Genomic DNA, 21,250 nt, shown 5'->3' with positions numbered 1-21,250 from the left:
GCTTATTAGCATGTTTAATTATTTTTATGAACAGTCAGAATTACCATCAAGCCTCACAGAAGCTCTCATTACAGTTTTCCTGAAGCCAGGTAAAGATGAACTAGATTGTAACTCCTACAGACCTATTTCTCAAAATCAAAAATATAATACAGTTTAATTTTGTTTTGGCCCAAATTTTAATTCATTGCTTTGTGTTCTATATTCTTCCATCTGCAGCCACAAATAATACTAATGTTCACAGTATTTCCTTTGGTCCAGAAGGATGTCCCACAAGCCCTAGAGCTTCTGTCATCAGAATGTCAAAGTCTATTAAGGGAATGAACAGGATTGATGTGCAGTACAATGTTTCTTCATATGCCTTTCTTGTGTCTGAACCTTGGAATTGTAAAAATAATAACAGCTTTTCTGGCTATAAACTTAAAGGAGAAGTACTTGCAATAATGTACTCACCCCCTTTCTTTCTTCAGTCGTAGAGAAATTATGTTTTTGAGGAAAACATTTCAGGATTTTTCTCCATATAGCGGACTTCTATGGTGCCCATGGGTTTGAACTTCCAAAATGCATTTTAAATGCAGCTTCAAAGGGCTCTTATCTAGGGCTCTTTCTTTTATTTTCTAAAAGAAATTGACAATTTATATACTTTTTAACCTCAAATACTCGTCTTGTCTAGCTCTGCGTGTACTCTGTGTATTCCGGTTCAAGACAGTTAGGGTATGTCAAAAACTCTCATCTCATTTTCTCCTCCAATTTCAAAATCGTCCTACATCGCTTGTTTTACCTTTTTTGTAAAGAGCGTTTGAACTTCTTTGCATGTAAACACTGGGTTGGTACTTCTATGTCTTGAACTGGAATACACAGAGTTGACGCAGAGCTAGACAAGACCAGCATTTGAGGTTAAAAAGTATATAAATTGACAATATTTTTTAGAAAATAACTGATTGTTTCGCTAGATAAGACCCTTCTTCCTCAGCTGGGATCGTTTAGAGCCCTTTGAAGCTACATTTAAACTACATTTTGGAAGTTCAAACTTGGGGGCACCATATGGAGAGAAATCCTGAAATTTGTTCTGGAAGTGAACTTCTCTTTTAACCTTCTAAAATGCATATTTTTTCCCATTATGATCTATGTGCTTGCCTGTTTGCAGCTTGGAGATAGGTTACATAACCTGTTTTATATTATGCATTTTTTTTTCTTGAAAGTGTGTGTCGAGGAGGTAATATTGCATTATTATGTTATCTACTCAACACTCATGTATGCAGGTCAAATACGTAAAAGGGTTTAAGCATAAAGCAACAAGCGTAATACTGCTTTAAAACCTGGCACAAATGTCTACATTAAAGATCTGGACTATAGCTGCTGAGAAGATCTCCAAGTATATTGCACAAAACAATGATCAGGGCTCAGAATGAATGTCTTAACGCTGTATTTTTATTTTATTTATGTATTTTTATTTTGCATTATTGATTGCTGGATTTTATGTTTTATGATTCCTGTGGCTTTGGTTTTCTGTTAACTTTTCTATTCATTAGGTACTTTATTTTAAAGAGACCGCAGGGGAAGGGTGGGGGGAAAGTAAATATTAAAAAGTTTTCTGTTTAATTTCATTGCATTTTTGTTTGCCACTTTTTGTTCATTTGTAAATAATAGCTGAGAATTTTTTTTCCCACAATGATGCCTCTTGTACATCATCTTATTACTTTTGGGAGAATAATTTAGTGTAACAGTCTTGTCAAGCATATTTACAACAAAAAACTGTTTATTATATATTAAAAGATAAATAACTTTCACCCCAAATACTAATTAGTTGTAATTCTACATGTTTAAAATTTGCCACTATCCTAGGTTTTGCTGATTTGTCAGTAAGATTTTTTTACTCATTTAAAACACAGTAAAATTGAATATGCTCCTTGTTCATTTATATATTTTAATATGCCTAAGCAGAATAAGCATGTTGTTTGAATTTTTACATAAATGCTGTCTTACACTGAATGGCAATATTACATTATTTCTGCCAAATTTTGACAAAAACTTACTTACATTTAATGTGTTTTCTATGGACATACAATCACTTATCACCTTATTTACCCAGTTGATTGATTTGCATTGATAGTTTTCTAAAATGTTAGGTCTAAATATGTGAATGAGGCATTATTTAATGAAATATGCGCTAATTTGCATACATTTCTAGTACAAAAATCTAAACACTGGATGTCATTTTTAAAATTCTTGTTTGATTTTTTTTCTACATATTAGAGTCAAATGTTTTTACAGAGGGGAATTTGGGAATCTCATTTTGTCATTTCATAATTCAGAAAAAAAAAACGTAGAACAGACAGAAAATAAAATGTTGGAATAAAATGTTGTATAAAATTAAGCATATTATATAGAAACAAATCCTTCTGCAAAAACCTTCAGGATACAGACAGGAATAAAAATGCAAAGTTTGGCGTGTGTAAGTGCTACTGAAGTGGTGATTTATGGCTCAGTGTAGGAGAAAAAACTCATTTTGAGAAAACGGCCTTTAAAAATATGGATTGTAATTGAAATCTATTGACACAAAGTGCTATTAAAGAAACACTTAACAGTATCTTTTGGATGTTTTCTTTCCACTAGTCTGAAAAAACACTTTATGAAAACCCAAAAAGGCCAAAATCTTAAACTTGACAGGTGCATGAAATAACAGCATTTTTATCTGCAGTGTCTCCTCTTAATGATAAATTATGATGTTTACAAATACAGTTTTTTGTTGCATTTTTGCAGTTTTCACAGTGATTTGTTCATCTAACCTTTTCCAAATGTCCTCACTAAAATAGTGGTATATCTTGCTAATTTTAAAAGCAATGTGCCAAATACCTGAGGCAGCATCAAAACAGTGCTGCTTCTCTATTATTTTCTCTGTGGTCGGAAGGACTTACTGTAGTATTTCATTTAACTTCTTCAAATCTGCAGTGTTTTGGCTCTGGTATCATTGGTGTGTGCCAGCCAGTAGGGAGTCTGTGCAGCGCATATGGCTGTGCATTCTCCTTTAACTGGCTCTGTTTTAGGTTCTCTGTGCTCACCAAATTGCATTTAACAAGCTCCATTGTAGATGCTGTGGGTCAGCAAAGCAAGTTGTTCACACTCAGTTCACAGATGACATACACTGGGAATGTGTACAAACGCTCTTTGTATGTAGTGCTCACTTGAAATTGGCTGAGCGATCTATCTGACCACCAGGATTACACAATGTCATATTTAACCACCCAAACGCTCTCAGAATTTAACAGGCTGAATGTTTTTTTTCATGCAATATTTACATCAGCACCATACTGTATTTTTCCAGGGGAAATAAGGAGGTAAAAAGCTGCGATATGTTTATTTGACATACAGAAGAGAAAAACTTTTGCACTTGTTTTACAGAAAATGCATGCATGCATATTAGTTATTGTACTGTTTCTTTGGAATTGTCATTTGGTATTGAACAAATGTGGCTTAAAGTACTTTTCAGGAGTATCAATTATGCAAAACCATCATAATAACCATAAGAGTGTTTAAATTCAGTTTCATCTTTAAGTCAATAACACCAACTTTTTGGAAGACTATTCCGACTTTGAAAGCAAACTTGGATTTGGGTGGGCTTAAGGTCATTTCCTCTCATTTTGATGCAGTCCGAGAGCGCTGAAATCCCAGCGTTCAGTCGGCCCACTCATTTGGATGATGCACAAATGCAAAACTCTCTGGAGAATTAAATTTAGCCTTCCTTTTGAGGCTGTGTGTTCGTCAAGCGCTTCTGACACCATGTAATGGTTTTCAATGAATAACACTTGATTAAAACAGAGCAACAAAGTAACTTCTGTATTTTGAGAAACGGCAAAGTGAAGATGAAGATGCGTCATGAGCATATTTAAGGTTTCTTAAAGGCATACACACATTACAGGAACTTGACTAAAAGAATAGAAGAACGATTCAGAGCAATGATTTTTAATTCATATTTAGTCATATTTAGTGACTTCATTAGCTCAACTAATGCAGTATGATTGGCTTGTATTTCTTCTCATATTAATATAATATAGGCAGAAGTTTATTTGTGAGATTGTAAGTCAGTGTAATTTCTTTCTTTCTTTCTTTCTTTCTTTCTTTCTTTCTTTCTTTCTGTCTTTCTTTCTTTCTGTCTTTCTTTCTTTCTTTCTTTCTCTTTTATTCTCTTTTTTATTTTTCTTTCTTTCTTTCTTCTCTTTCTTTTTATTCTTATTCTTTATCTATCTATCTATCTATCTATCTATCTATCTATCTATCTATCTATCTATCTATCTATCTATCTATCTATCTATCTATCTATCTATCTATCTATCATCTTTCTTTATTTTATTTTTTTCTTTCTATCTTTTATTCTTTCTTTCTTTCTCTCTCTTATTTTCTTTTTCATTCTTTCTTTTTCTTTCTGTCTTTTTCTCTTTCTTTCTTTCTTTCTTTTTCTTTTCTTTTCTTTTCTTTCTTTCTTTCTTTCTTTCTTTCTTTCGTTCTTTCTCTTTTATTCTTTGTCTTAATTTTGTTCTTTTTTATATTTCCTTCTATCTTTTATTCTTTCTTTCTTTTGTCTCTCTGTCTTTTTTCTTTTTCTTTCTTTCTTTCATCTTTCTTTCTTTCTATCGTTCTTTCTAACTTTTATTCTTTCTTTCTCTTTATTTTGTTATTTTTATTTCTATATTTATTTCTACCTTTTGTTCTTTCTTTCTTTCATCTGTCTTTTCTCTTTTTCTTTCTCTTTTATTCTTTATTTTTTTCTTTTTCATTCTATCTATCTTTCTTTCTTTCTTTCTTTCTTTTTTCTCTTCCTTCATTTCATTTCTTTCTTTCTTTCTTACTCTTCCTTCATTTCTTTTTCCTTTTCTTTGTTTCTGTCTTTCTTTCTTTTGTCTCTCTGTCTTTTTTCTTTTTTTTTCTTTCTTTCTTTCTTTCTTTCTTTCTTTCTTTCTTTCTTTCTTTTTTTCTTCCTTTTTTATTTTTATTGTACAAGGAAGATTTGATTTGATTTACTTAGTTTTACACTTATCTTTTCTTGTAATTAAGTTATAATACATTTACTATTTAAAAACTGAATAAAAATAATTTTGTGACCCTGGACCACAAAACAGTCATAAGAGTCACAAGTCAAAATTGAGATTTATACATCATATGAAAGCAGATAAATAAGCTTTCCAGTGATGTATGGTTTGTTAGGGTGGCACAATATTTGGCTGAGAAACAACTATTTAAAAAAATCTGAAATTAGAGGATGCAAAAAAAATCTAAATATTGAGAAAATCGCCTTTAAAACAAAAATTAAGTTTTGATACAAGAAAGTACAAGGAAAATCTAAAAATTTTGACACATACAATGTATTTTTGGCTATTGCTACAAAGACCAGTTTTGTGATCCAGGGTCACATTTATGTAAATGTTGTCTGTTTATGTTCAGCTATTTTTCTTAAACACATTTTCAATGTTAAAATATACTTACAGTAAGTAAATACTCTGTTGAAGGTAGAGTATGCATGTAGTATGTCATAAATAGAATAGGCTATCCGTCAACATCTTGATGTGACATAATTAGTGTAGACACTTGTCTTTTGAATACAACGGGCTCTATCTGCTCTGATATGATGTGACAGAAGAAGGAGAGTTATAATAGTCAGAATCCATGACAGCATATACTTTTGACTCCATTCTGTTGCCTATAATATATAGTTTAGTAACACTTTATTTTAGGAACCAATTCTCATTATCCTGCATGATCATATTTTAGTTCTTAGCCCTATCCCATACCTAAACTTAACAACTAGTTGATTGACAAGACTTGATTGTCATATGTTGTACAGGCTTATCATACCATTACAATAGGCTGTCTTTAATCCATACATTATCTGAGCCACTTATCCTATGCAGGGTCGTCTTAGGCCAAAATCAAAAAGCACCCTAAATGGATGACCAGTCCTTCACAGGGATAATACCCAGAGGTCTCCTGACTCAGGTGGAATTCAAACTGTAGAGCTGACCCACTGAGGCAGGTAAGTTAAGTCAGCAATTTAAAGATATAAAACATTTATGCACTAATCATTGGCCAAATTAGATCAAGGAGTTGTGGAAGATTGAGAATAGAACGTGGCTCGTCTCAGGAAAACCAGCACCCTAGTGATCCATTTTCCATTTGTAGAAACCTCTTCAGAGATTGAAGGGACACCGTCAAATATGCCAGTTGCTTCCAATATTAGACCCCCATTAACCTAGAATTTCCTAGTTTTGGCTATGCAAGGGGGACAATCGATGTTCATTGACAATTGTCAGCATTTTCTCACTTGCTGGCAACTGTCAGATACAGAGCTTGTGATAACGCTCATTAGTGTTCTCTCCAGACATGTCTGAAGTTGGTAATTAACTAAGAAGATCCAAATCTAGGTAGGAACATTCTTAGTAGCATTCCTTCCAATTGACTACCTCACAAAAAGAACAACTCAAGGCCAAAATACATAGTACTCATCAATGTATTAGTGACTTTGGCTATGACTGGAAGAGCATTTTGCCTAAAATGGAATGCCGATTCACCAGAAGAGGAAGCGATATAATGTAGAGCAGTTTGTAAAGATCAGGACTAGTGTTGGGTGTAATGTGTTACTGTAATTACATTACTTATCCGCTGAAAAAGTAAAGTAAGCGATTACGGTTCATTTGCAGGTAATTTAATTACAGTTACTTATAAAGCACTTGTGTTACATAGTGTAAATAACTGTAAATAAAATCAATATTGAAGTTGAAATCTAAATTTACAGTCTAAAGATAAAATTTAATGCAGCGTCTTTAACCCTTTGCACATCGACGAGTCACAAAGAAACCTTAAATACTCAGATACAGAAGAGACTCAAATCAATTGAATCTAAAAAGGGCCTACGTTTAATTGTGTACACTGATAATAACAACAAAGCATTGTGCTTTTGTAAAATAAACAAAACACACAGGGTGTGCTTTCTGCCATTTCGGTCTCCTTGAGCAAGTTTCTACGCATCACAAATATGAACTGAAACTCAGCAAATACTTGATACAGAGACATGAGAAATATGTTTTTAGAAAGCTTGAAGTGTCTACTTTTAAATTAACGAATTCACATTCTGATTATGTAATCCATATGAAACTAAAGTAAAGTACAGTCTTTCCCATATCTGAGCTCATTACATGCTGTCATCTGTGCGCAAACGCCCTAACCTAGATAAGAAAAAAGAAATCAAGATTCATCTAATTTTAATCATTTATGAAAGAAGACCTGGTGAGGAATAAGCTGGAATTTACCTCAGAAAAACAGCACAATCTGATGCCGCTTTATTCAGTGGAGATCATCATCAGATCGTTTAAGCATTACAGTTGTTGTAAAGCTAAAAGGTTAAACTATCCTATGTTTGACTCAAATTGAAAGAATAAAGAGTTTAATTTCATTTGTCTATGTTTTAAGGGTTACAGGGATTTTAAGATCTAGCCTAATTAAACATTTGAATAATTAAGTTACTTATTGAGTAACTACATTACTTTTCAGACAGAGTAATTAGTAAAGTAATTGAAATACAATATTGATGATGTAATTAGTAATTAATTAAATAAATTAAATAAAGCTCAAATCCCATGGATTCTTTGTGGCCTCATAAGGAACATGCTAAGATTATGTTAGAATTTCGAGTGGAATGGGTTAATAAAGACATTCAGGAGCCATGCTCAAACAGATGATCATTGTTGAAGAACGAGTTCTTATGCCTTCTTCTTATGCCTAGAGAAGCCTGAGAGGAACAGAGTTAAATTATTCAACCTCCACACATGTTTTGCTGTTGTCAGGATAGTTTTGAAAGGACACCATTGTCTTGAGGGTGTATTTTAGTGATGTATACTGACCATGCAGCAATGCTACGGGTTTTTCATGCACCAAAGACTCAATAGATGGACCTTGAGGTTAAAGCTCTTCAGGTCAAAGTTCAATACAGAAAATGAAGAATGAAATTTTGCCTGGAATTTTGCCTTAACAGAACAGAATCTACCCAGAACCAGGATGACTAGCTAAAGGAGTTGATGAAAGCTGAAAGCTAAACAGTATGGGAAAAATGAAGATTGGAAAAATCATCCAGCACAGGATGAGCCATGTGCCGTTGGCAAAATGTATCAGCTGGTGGTGCAGCTGTCTCTCACCCCCATATTCCTGGATGGCTTTCATGGCAATCCTTCGGAAGCTCTTTTTTGGAAAAAATGAAGACCTTTCTATGGCCTGAGATTCGTAAGGATGTATGGAAACATGTCAAAGAGTTCTCTATACACCTGCAATATATACCCTCCAATATAAAACCCCAATGATTTGACCTGCTGCAGGCAACTAGAGTAACACTTTCCTTCTAGTAATGTTTGACTGTTTCACAAAAGTCGATTGAGCTTTTCCCTTTGCAAGACAGTAAGACTCTACTTTTGAATGTTAGTGTCACATAAACAGCTTCATATATGGGTTTTCTGTCGCAATAGATTGGTTCAGAAGCTCACATGATACAGCATTTCATTTGTGAGGTGAGTGCTCTGGTACGTATCCTGTGAAACTACAGTTCAACAAAACAGCTCAAACCCGTTTATAAGGAAGCTAAAATTGAATAATTGCATCAGCAAATGCATTTTATACCACTGTGGCATTCGTTAACACTATCATTAGTACCATTACTGACATTAAAATGTGGCGTTATGTTTTTCTTTTGAGGTAAATTCTGGCTTATTCCTCTAGGCGTGTCTTTTTTCCAGAAGCAAAAAGTAGCTGAGATTAATTTTTATGTTAACCTCGGTTACCTACATTTATGCGTGCCGCATGTGGATGCTTAAAGTTTTTAAAAAAGTGGAGGAGTTTTTCGTGGGCGTGATTACATTTGGAATGAGTTTAGTCTGGAAGAACTGGCATTGGTATCATACGGATTACTTTCTCAGAGAATATTTGTTTTTAATGTGACCTACTTTATTTATAAGCGGACATTTCAAGCTTTCTATACATATATTTTTCATGTCTGTGAGGCAAGTATTCACAGAGATTCCGGTTGTTTTATTTCTGTGACTGTGAAGAGAGGTGATGGAGACTAAGATGACAGAGAGTGCACCCTGTTTATTTTATTTATTTTACAAAAGCACATTTTGTAACATGTTTTCTTGTTATTATGACTATCCACAAATAAAAGTAGACCCCTTTAAGTTTCTAACTTCTTTTTGCAGTCATCAAGAAAAATCTTCGACCCCAGAGGGTTTAACAGTTTTTGCAGTCTGTTAAACGACCCCAATAATGAAATATTTAGCCCCTGGAAGGCATCTCTCACATTGTCCCACAGCAATTTTAAAAAGTGTAGATTAGTGTACAATGTTTTATTAATTTACCATATTTAATTTTAGGGGCATCCAAGTTATTTTAAATAATTGAACATTTAAAAATAAACATTTAAACAGAACATTTAAAAGTAATACAAAAGTTACTTTCCCTGGTAATTTGTTACTTTTGTGATTATGTAACTTAGTTACTATTTGTGAGAAGTAACTAGTAACTATAACTAGTATAACTATTACTAAGTATAACTACTTTTTTAAAGTAACATGCCCAACATTGCTTGTGATTAAAGTTTTAGTTAGTCCCCAAACTCAGTATGTACTGTATATTGTTCTCATTAAGCCAGACAAACGGAATTGCAGTCATTAGCTTTGCCTGATAAGTTGACCACTTTGAATATAATGAGGATTTTTTAACTACAGGCTTTGAATTTTACACACTAGGTCAAGCACTTATTTCTTGCACAGAAGATACTTGCATAATTCAATAGTTCTCAACAAAAGATAATTTTAAGGACAAAACTTTGAATGATTTAAAAATAATGCACACCTGAAGATGGTTATAAGACCAAAAAGCAGGGAGTGAATTATTTCCCAGTTATTTCCCCCCAGAATAAATTATTCTTTACATATGATGTTTTTGCATATAAAAAAACATTTGATTTGTTATCTGAAGTGCAATCCTGTGAAGTCCTGTCAGGTAGACGACACCCTTCCTCTGACACATACGTACTCACTACATTTCGAATTTTTGATGTAGCTGATGCTTTCTATTAAGAATGCATTATAAATAAGGAACGCAAGAAAGTGATTTGTCTTAAGGAGGCAATAACTTGATATCAGCTAAAATGCGAAGTTCCAATATTATTCAGGCTAGAATAGAGATACAAGTAAGACCAAGTAACGTTTTTGATATACATAGTTACCTTAAGGAGGTTGTGCACAGAAAAAAGAAACAGATTTGAGCAAACTGCATGACTGACATGGTCATAAATCATTTTTGACAGTCTATGCTGAAATTACTACAGTGTAGTTTGCTAGGGTACGTGAGGCAGGTAGAGTTACATCTTAACTTCTCATATAAAATTCTTGGCAGTCATCTCTGATGACTAGTTTACTTTCACAAACCACTGCGGCACCTGCTCAGGCCTCCCCATAATATCCACTTACAGTGATTCAACACTTTCAGTCAAACAAATACTTAATGTTGGCCACATTACTGACACTCATCTTGCTCAGAATTTCATTGCCTACATACATTTATGTGAAATTTGTGATTTAAGCTTCTGTAATTTCACAAAATATTACTCATCCTGTTGTGTCCAAAAATATTGGCACCCTTGCCTTTTTTTATCCCAATAACCCAAATAGTAAATACAAAAATATTTCCTCTCCAACATTTTATTACAGGACCTTTGTTTTTGATTCATAATGTAATATATCCATTTAAATCAGAAAATAAACAGAAAAGGCATTGAGAACATGATTGACACCTTAGACTTATATTTGATAGAACATCAACATCCAATTAAGCTCTTCTAAAACCATCAACAAGCTTTCTGCTCCTCTGCTCTGTAAGTTTGGCCCACTTCTCTTGTGAAAACTGCTCAAGTTCTCCCATATTAGATTGGTGTCTTCCCATAACTGCTGTTTTCAGCCCTCTCCACAAGGTTTCAATGTGATTTAGATCTAGGCTAATTGTTGGCCACTGCAGAATAGTCCAGAATTTAGTTTGCCTGGGTGCTTTTGACATGCATTTAGGATCATCCGAAATGTATTGGAAGATTTGTCACTTTTTGGAGACCCAACTTTCTGACACTTTTTCCAACATGTGCACTAAATATCTTATCCATCTTATTCGTGATGCCATGCACACCAGGGCCAGAATTTATTTATTTATTTTTAAATAGGAAGAAATTCCCCCCTTAGGTAACTATTGTGGATTTTTTAATTTTTAATTTTAACTAAAAAACAGTCAGTAATAAAATAAGAACATTTAAATGTCAAGAAATAGCACAAATAAATACAACGGCAAGAAGAAACTAAATTAACAGTGCTTTAGAGGTGAAGTTTTTCAGGTGGGACTAAAAGTAATATTCAAGTACACAAATACAGAAATGCACAGTATTTAACTGTAAGTAACTGTAAATAAACATTTATGAACCAGAAAGCAGCAGTTTTATTTAGGCTGCTCTCTCTTAAAAACCTTGTACATGGATCTAATATAGGCTACTGTCACACTTGCATTTGTTTCTTAAATGTTTACATTTACTTATTACATGTGACCCTGGACCACAAAACCAGTCTTAGGTGGCACGGGTATATTTGTAGCAATATATTGCAAAACACATTGTATGGGTCAAAATTATCCATTTTTCTTTTATGACAAAAATCATTAGGACATTATATAACGATCATGTTCCACAAAGATATTTTGTAAATTTCCTACCATAAATATATCAAAAAACAACTTTTGCCAGAATGCAATCAGAGGTGCACAGAACTCTCTAAGAGAATGCACAAATACTATATTGTCTGTATTAGATTCTCTTCTGCGTTGTCTTGCGCTTGAATGTTTAAATTGGTAGGACTTAAAAGCACATGCAAATGATACATTCCATCATCTGTCCTGACTGTCTTTCACGCTAAATTGTGGGAATTCACAGCATTATGAGTAGATACTTCTGGGAATGAGTAGATATTCCTGCACTGAAATTCAAGCCCTGCTCACGCTGAAGGGGTTCAGTGCCAGAGGCAAGAAAGCAACTAAACCACCTCCATGTTTGACTGTAAAGAAGGTGTTCTTTTTGTTAGGCTGTTTTTGTAAATATAGAGATGGTATGGTTTACCCATCTATCCTCAGGACAATGTTCTAAAAGTATTTTGGCATGTTCTGGCAAATTGGAGTCGGTTTTCTTATGTCAGTCGTTGGGCTCCTCATGGATTTCTCTTACCACATAACTCCCTTTCTTTGAGCATTTTGACAGATGGTGCAAGTTGCTGAGCGAGTGTGCTGGTGCAAGAAACTGTCATACCTTGTGTCTGAAGGTCATCTTGAGTCTGGTGGCAGCTGACAAAAGTGCATTCTCCACCATTCGAACAATCCTTCACTGCAATCTTCTATCACGTTTTCTTACGTGGCTACATCCAGTGCTGATGGCTACAATGCTATAGGCCCTAAACATCTTGCTAACATAAAGTACGGTGGAACATCAAGATCTGTGGAATTGCACTTGTAGCCTTGAGATTGGCTATAATCTTGTGCATGACCTCAGAGAGCTCTCTGGATTTCTTTCCTTTGTTCATGCTCATTGCGGTACACAGTAACACAAACAGGAGAATGAGTCATTTTCTCTATTCAGACTGGTTGAATGCATGATTATTATACTGCAGGCACTTTCATCTCGGCACAAGAAAGTTCAGTTATAAATGGAAAAAAAAAATACTTGCATGAAATCTAATTATTTTTTAACTACAGTACATCTAGGTGTCAATAATATTGACCAGGCCATTTGTGGAATTAGCAAATTTTGCTTTGTTCAACTGCACACTTATATATGAATAACAAATGTTTTAAAATCAACAGTTTTTTGGAAGAAATGGTGCAAGGATGCCAATGTTACTGCCATGTACTGAAAAAAAGAAAAGAATGGTTTGTCTTTTTCTCTTCTGGAAATCTCACATTATTTTCTCACCAAATGTCACTACCTCTGTTATCACACACAGAAACTGATATTAAAATGTAGAATAGAATTAGAACAGAACAGAGCATAATGTCTCTTCTTTGAACATGCATTACTATTATAAAGTAATAAAAAAAACACGTAATGTCTTTGAATCGGTCGGCTCTTGCAGAATGATAGAAAAGCTATTAGCTGCGATGATGGATCGCATGCACAGTGCATTGTTTAAAAACCCATTAAAACAACAATGCAAGTACAGTAGCTACTATTTGAAGCATATAACATGATGTGTGCTTGGCAACACGGTGTAGGAGGTGTGCGGCTGCCTTCAGGGTATATCACTGCCTCCTACTGCTCTACTTGACTTTCAGCTTTTACATTATCAGCTTCCAGGAAAAAAAAATCTTCCTTTTACAGCTACGACAATCGTACAACAATGACCATTTGTACGGAAATTTCTTTTAAAAAACGACAAATGCATATGTAGTACTCTAAGATCTTCAGTGCATCATAGTTTAGTTATAAGAAATGCAATAAGAAATGAAACAGCATTGCAAAACAACACATTTTTAACCTTCTCTATGACTAAACAGACAAAAAAAATCTACTTATATAATTTATGTCAGATGTTAATAACAGCACAATGGCTTTATTTGGGCACTTAGGGGCTTAAAACTGAATTTGCACTTGACCTCAACACAGCATACACTAGTCACCATTAGTTAATGTCATACCTCGAAGTGCCCACGTATTTGGCACAAATGAAAGTGAGTGATTGTTTGAAGAGAATTTTTTTTACTTGGTCCTCAGAAGTAAAATTTTTGTCATTGTCATTTCCTTGAAGTATTTCCTGTTTTACGAGACAGGTATTCGCAGGGTTCCCACTCTAATCCAAATGTCAAATTTCCTGACTTTTCCCTGACTTTCATTGACTAAAAAGCTGAATTTCCATGCCCTGTAATGAACAGCTTTCACCTGATATTACTTTGATATTTTTCTGTACTTTTTCTACAGAAATTAATTTATGGATTTCATGCTTTCAGAAGTTAAAAGCTCTGAAGGATTGTTTGTCATCAAGTTCATCCTTCAGTCTTTTTATTTCTTCACATTTAGCTTTTGCTTTTCTATCGACTACTTTTAACATCCAGTCTTTGAAGTGGTCATTTAGAAGCCAAAGCTCTTGAAATGTACATGTTTCCCTTAGTTAACAGGTACAGCCTGATGACTGCATTTGACTTAAATGATTGCCACTTGATGAGCAGGAAGAAAATAAAATGACATAAGAATATCAATAGGCAAAACGTAAAAAAAACGTGATCAAAAAAATACGGTATAGAGAAATTACATTTTGATAAATGGAAACTAAAATTTATAGGAACATGTCACTATTTTTGAGAATAGGCTCATTTTCCAACACCCCTAGAGTTAAACAGTTGAGTTTTGCCATTTTTGTATCAATTCAGCCAATCTCCAGGTCTGGTGGTAGCACTTTTAGCATAGCTTAGCATAGATCATTGAATCTGATTAGACCGTTAGAATCTCGTTCAAAAATAACAAAGAGTTTAGATATTTTTCCTATTTAAAACTTGACTCTTCTGTAGTTACATTGTGTACAAAGACCAACGGAAAATGAAAAGTTGCAACTTTATAGGCCAATATGGCTAGGAACTATATTTTCATTCCGGCGGAACAATCAAGGAACTTTGCCACCATACCAAGGGTGCAGCAGGTGCAATGATATTACGCAGCGCCTGAAAAAGGTCCCAAGCTAGGTAACTTCTAACTAGGGTTGGATATCGTTTGGGGTTTTTTCGATACCGGTGCCAAATCGTTACGTTTAAAACGACATCGATTCACCCAACGCCTGATATATGGTATTTTTGGAGCACTGACCATTGTTGATCAGCCTCCTTAGGATGAATCACTTGTTGTATTCCCAATTGTAAGTCGCTTTGGATAAAAGCGTCTGCTAAATGAATAAATGTAAATGTAAATGTAAAACGGTACCGGTGCCAAAACTTTTTGGAGACTCTAATTGAGCGATTGAGGTGTTCTGTTGTTGGATGTAATAATGAACACAGCAGTAGTCATTTACTACCAACATCTGAGCCGCTGAAGATGCAGAGGTTTTACGTTACTTTCATTTTTAAATGGAAAGCGTCGATCCCGATCTACATATGCGTCTATGTTTGTGTGAATCATTCGTGATGCAGCTTCACCCACAGCAGAAGTAAGTGTAAGGGTTTTTTATGCATCTTTCCAAATTGCCTTTCTTAATAATGTGCTTGTTGGCAAGTTTCACCGATAAACGCAGCTAAATGCAGCTAAACGCAGCTAAAGTGAACACAATCCCAGAGAGGGGTGGGCGAGCAGAGCTCGGTGGCATTTAAGGGGCCATGTTTAAAAAAAATTTTTGACAAGGTAAAAGGGTGTTTTTTTACATTACAACTGAGAATTTTTCACCAAAATATATTAGAGACTTTTCATTAAGACCCTAAAGAATCATATGAACTTGTGAAAAATGGGCCTCTGATGATCCCTTTAAGCAAGAACCAGATAATGAACCAGATAATGAGTGTCACGTCAGTGTTTTTAATATGAAAACGATCTAATGTGATCACAATAAAAAAACAAAAAAACATTGTAAATAAGGCCTATTAATTGTAGTGATTTCATTTCAAACCACGAATACATTATATAGAGAAAGTGAGCAAAGTCTCGACAGAGCTTTTTGAAACTATTTACGAATTAGTAAACCACTGAGTCGCAAAATGAGTCACTCTTTCAAAGCGCTCCGATCGGATCACGAATCATTTGCTTCAGAACTGGACTTCAATGTCCTGAACTGGACTTCTCGTGAAATATAGCCACACTTTAGAACGTTTAGTTTTTGGCATTTTAAGTTAAGCGTGTTTAATGTAGCTAACGGCAGACCACCTGCTGGAGTCAGAGCAAGTGTAACAATAGCTGCATTCACACACTTCTCGGATGGCCTCATTTCCCGACGATTTGTGCTTTTAATTCTAAATGTAAAAATGGACTAACTATAAAGATGTCTTGGATTTGTATCAAAGCTTTCCAACGTTTACATGAGTTTTCTTATTCAGGAAATAAGTTTTTCAGATCATTCTGACATCCCATAAATGCAGTATTTCAATTTGACTAGCGATCATGTTGGTGAATCAGTGCTTCTTACATCCACGTCAAAGCAGCAGAAGACAAATATTTCAATTGACAGTTCAGACATTTAAGTGACACCGAAATGAAGCTCCAAGATTTGCGTACTGATTCGGTCCGGTACATACCGGTCATATGGGTATATTGGCACCGGGTTTAGGTACCCAACCCTTCTTCCAACGCGACCGGCACTAGGTTTGTGTTAACTAAGTTAGCCTATTTTTAGGCACTGCGTATTATCATTGCGCCTGCTGCACCCATGGTATGGCAGCAAAGTTCCTTGATTATTACACCAGAATAAGAGTATAGTTCCTAGCCATATTGGCCTAGAAAATCGCAACTTTTCATATTTTCCGTCGGTGTTAGTACACTATGTAACTACAAAAGAGTGAAGAACTGTTTAATTCTAGGGGAGTTGAAAAATACTGGTGTGTTCCTTTAAAGCAGCAAACAAAAATCCTTGATATTCCATGACTTGAATTAAAACTTGGGATTGCAATAGATCTTTTAAAATTCCATGATATTCCAGAAATTCCATGACCCGTGGGAACCCTGAATTCAGCTTTCCAAATAAAACAAAATGAGCCTACAAACAAAAACGTCACCAGTTTTGTAAATGGTGGCTTAAAGGAACCCTCCACTTTTTTTGGGCTTATTCTCCAACTCCCCCCCTAGTTAATAAGTTGAGTTTTACCGTTTTAAAATCCATTCAGCCATTCTCCTGTTCTGGCGATATCACTTTTAACATAGCTTAGCATAGATCATTGAATCCTATGAGACCAATATAGCATCGCGTTCAAAAATGACCAATGCGTTTCGATATTTGCCCTATTTAAAACTCTTCTGTAGTTATATTGTGTACTAACACAGGCGGAAAATGTAAAGCTGCGATTTTCTAGGCCAATAAGATTAGGAACTACACTCCCATTCCGGTGTAATAGTCAAGGAAGTTTGCTGCCGTAATATGGACACAACAGACGCAGTAATATCATGCAGAAATTCAGTCACAATTTAAAAAAGCTGGTCACATTGGAAGTTACCTAGCTGGGAACTAATTTCAGGCGCTGCGTGATATTACCCCGCGTGCTGCGTCCATATTACGGCAGCAAACTTCCTTGACTATTATGCCGGAATGCGAGTGTAGTTCCTAATCTTATCTGCCTAGAAAATCACAGCTTTACATTTTCCGCCGGTCTTAGTACACGATATAACTACAGAAGTGTCAAGTTTTAAATAGGACAAATATGGAAACTCGTTGGTCATTTTTGAACGTGATGCTATTGGTCTAATAGGATTCAATGATCTATACTAAGCTAGGCTAAAAGTGATATCGCCAGAACAGGAGAACGGCTGAATGGATTTCAAAACGGTAAAACTCAACTTATTAACTCGGGGGGAGTTGGAGAATGAGCCTATTTCCAAAAAAAGTGGAAAGTTCCTTTAAGATTGACCAGTAATTCAATCTGGATGGTGTTACAGCATTTGAACTGTTTGATGGACTGATCTGTGCACCTACCCCGAGTAGACAGCTTCTTTGTGTTGATGATCTTAGCAGCATATTCTTGCCCTGAGAGAACTTTCACACATCTCCGCACCACAGAAAAGGCTCCCCTAAAAATCAGAAGAACATTGAAGCAATGCCTGTATGTTGAACATTCAGTTTAGCATTGTACTGTGAATGCAAACTTCAAGAAAAAGACGCAGGTTTACCTGCTAGGCAGGCAGTAATATATTGGATTATGCAATATTTCAATGTCTGAATTGAATTGCCACCCACAAATGCAATTATGTAAGCGTTTGACTGCCCACAGAAAAAGACGTGTGTGTGTGTGTGTGTGTGTGTGTGTTCGGTATGAGGGTGTGTGTGGGAGTAGAGCAGTGGGCACAAGGCCAGATGGAGTTGAAGACCCATCTCTGTAGAGGTGTTACATGCTCTCAAATCAAGAAAACAAGTATACAGTGCACTCGCTCAGGAAAAAAATGCTGTAGTACAGAGTGGGTGGATGGAAAGAGGGAAGCAAGCTGATTTTTTTGTACTTCTGCCTCAATGTTTCACAGCATTGTTACTGGCACTATTTGCATTAATATGCATGAACATACAGGTATCTGGATTTGAAAGCATGTAGCTGTCAGCTGAATTACACTCAGCAATGATTATGAATGTAATTATTCATAATTATAAGGTGTATTGTACTGTAAGGTGTATTGTGATGTGTGTGTGTCTATATATATATATATATATATATATATATATATATATATATTGGCCAAAACCCATTTGGACTATATTGTATGATTGTGGTAAAACTCCACATAGTAATTTCTATTATCTCTCTGAAAGCATGAGATTGTTTTAATGTACTGTTAATGGCATAATGTTGGAGTCTCTCTTCAGATCTCGCTGAACTTTTAAGTCATTTCCTCTGTGAATCTCCTCCACCCAGTGTCTGATTGTTATGTAATGCAAGTTGCGTTATGTGCTTTCTTATATGCAAGTTAGTACATACTGATCATTTCTACACGTTCAGATTCTAATGATTTCATAATATGCAACATACAAACCAGATTTGCCTCGCAACCCGGTTTCAGATGAAACTCCAAATGCATTTGCAGTTCAGTATTTTCCAGCCTTATTCTTTAATGGACAAGCTGTCTTGTTATTAACAGTTCAGCTGATATGTTACAAAAGCATTGCATCAGAATAAAAAAATAACATCTCAGGCCATTGTGCAGCTCAAACATACCTACACAAGGGTTTAAAGAAAAGCAGCCATTGGAACTTACTTCCCCAGTTCCTCAAACAGCTGGTATTCCTCTGTGAAGCGCGTGCAGGTGATGGTTGCCATCCTGGGAGTGTGTGCGTTTCCTGCGACTGATGAGAGTGCTGCGAGGTGAAGCGTCGGGCAGGAGGGACAGAAGCGCGATCAAACGCCTGGTCTGGAGATCGTATTCTGTATCGGAAAAAGTGGAAGTGGAATGAGGAAAAAAAAGGATAGATCTTTCTGTGGCTGCCTGCGACTGGCTGCTGTCCTCCATACACAGCCCTCGTTACCATGGCAGCCGCATCCTCCTCCTCTCCTCACATGCTCACACACATGAAGCCATGCAGACAGTAAAACACACCCACACACCTTCGGCGTGCATCACACTGTTACTTCACAGCAGTCTGCATATACTGTATGAAGAGATGGCCAAAATAGCTTTTTGAAATGCTTTTGGATTAAAAGGATGCCTACAGTACTGCTTTACATTTGCATTCAGTCGAAATCCTTTCATTCAAACGCAAGCATTGGGATGGCCTGGTATTGCCTATTCCTCATTAGTAGAAATTCCTTTGCATGCGGATTGAATGATGTCTCTGTTCCTTTCTTTATATTAAAGAGAGAATAGAGAGGAAACATTGCACAATTCAGCCAAAGTGGCTCATAGGCCTTGCAGGCTCATTAGGGATAGGTTAGAGACCAATAGCATCTAATAAACGATTTTGAGTTGCTAATCATAATAAGCTCTGGACATTTTTACTCTATGGATTTATCTAACAGCGGATCCCACAGTAGAAAGAAATCCAGCAGCAGTCAGTGCACGTGTCTAATAATATGCATGTCCTGCGTGTCTCTGTGTGATTGGTGTATTTTCGTCTGATACACAAAACATGTGATGCTCACAGTGATTTTAGCATCTGCGTCTCAATATATAAGACATGAACATGTGAACTTCATCTCCAGAGCTGCTCTGAGTCACTTTACAAGCTTTACATCATGTAGTCTGAGAAAAACTACTATCAAACACACACTGAAACCCTCCAAAAATAAGAATGTGGTTTAACTTGAAGAAAATATTAAATAGGCTACTAAAATGTACTTTTCAAAGTCAGAATATTTTTAAGAAATATCATACAACCAAGGTATTTGTCTTGCAATTTTTAGTTTATACAGTTCTGTTGTGCCACATGTTATTTGACTAAAATGAATGCAATGTTTTACCGTAAATTAACTGTTCTATTTTCATTAGAATACATTTTTAAAGGTGCATTTTTATTCATTTATTTCATTAGACACTATTTTTCTTGATAAATTAGTATTAAAGCGTTAGTTCATCCCAAAATGAAAATTAGCCCATAATTACTTACCCTCCAGGCATGCCACACTCTTAAAAATAAAGGTGCTTTAAAAGGTTCTTCACAGCGATGCCATAGAAGAACCATTTTTGGTTCCACAAAGAACCATTCAGTCGAAGGTTTTTTAAAGAACCATCTCTTTCTTACCTTTTTATAATCTGAAGAACCTTCTTTCGCCACAAAGAACCTTTTGTGAAAACCATTTAGTACAAAAAAGGTTCTTCTATGGCATCGTAAAGCACTTTTATTTTTAAGAGTGCAGGTGTATATGACTTCCTTCTTTTTAAATGAATCCAATATGAGTTATATTAAAAATTATCCTGGCACTTCCAAGCTTTAGAACAGCACAGACAGGTGGTTCTCTTCATCAGTTCAAAACAAGTCCAATAAAGTGCATCCATCCATAATAAAAAGTGCCTCACATGGCTCTGGGGGATGAGGCCTCCTGTAGTGAATCAATGCATTTTTTTAGGAAAAATATCCATATTTAAAACGTAATAATCTCTTTAATCTAGCTTGCACCAACTGGTCTTACGTGGAAGTCCTTCTAGGCGGATGGCGTTGGACATTAGCGTTGCACATGTGCCTGTGAGTCTCATACAAACCAACATTTGTTTACAGGAGCAAAGGAAGCAGTTTCCTCACTTTAGCAACTTAGCACTTGGCTTATATCGAAAACCCTCCCACATTTTTCTTTACAAATCCTGGTTTTGTACATCTAATTTACGACCGTTATTTTGTTTTAATCTCTACATGGTGCATTCACGTTCCTCACTTTCATGTTATATTAAAAACTTCCATGTACAACAGTGACTGCAAGCTAGATTAAAGTGATTATTATGTTTTAAATATGGATATTTTTCTTACAAAAACACATTGATTCGCTACTGGAGGCCTTTATTCATCACCCGGAGCTGTGTGAGGCATTTTTAATTATG

The 21,250-nt window shown here is 35.4% G+C and overlaps 1 protein-coding gene across 2 annotated transcripts in view; it reads right to left on the bottom strand.

Moving 5' to 3' along the window:
- Positions 1–19,258, bottom strand: part of camk2a (calcium/calmodulin-dependent protein kinase II alpha) — a 66,579-nt gene extending 47,321 nt beyond the window's left edge. The window contains exons 1-2 of one of the 2 annotated variants that reach the window (XM_073824582.1): positions 18,980–19,258; positions 17,712–17,806 (exon numbers count right to left, since the gene is read on the bottom strand). In XM_073824582.1, the coding sequence (XP_073680683.1) occupies positions 17,712–17,806; positions 18,980–19,041 (157 nt within the window). In that variant the 5' untranslated portion in view covers positions 19,042–19,258. The remainder of the gene's footprint in view (positions 1–17,711; positions 17,807–18,979) is intronic. The other variant, XM_073824583.1, reaches the window with a different exon arrangement.
- Positions 19,259–21,250: the final 1,992 nt, after the last annotated feature.

The sequence above is a fragment of the Garra rufa genome, chromosome 19 (assembly GCF_049309525.1).
Source record: "Garra rufa chromosome 19, GarRuf1.0, whole genome shotgun sequence".
Classification (NCBI taxonomy): Eukaryota; Metazoa; Chordata; class Actinopteri; order Cypriniformes; family Cyprinidae; genus Garra; species Garra rufa.
The sequence above is the reverse complement of the archived record's forward strand: the minus strand, read 5'-3'. Positions and strand labels throughout refer to the sequence as shown.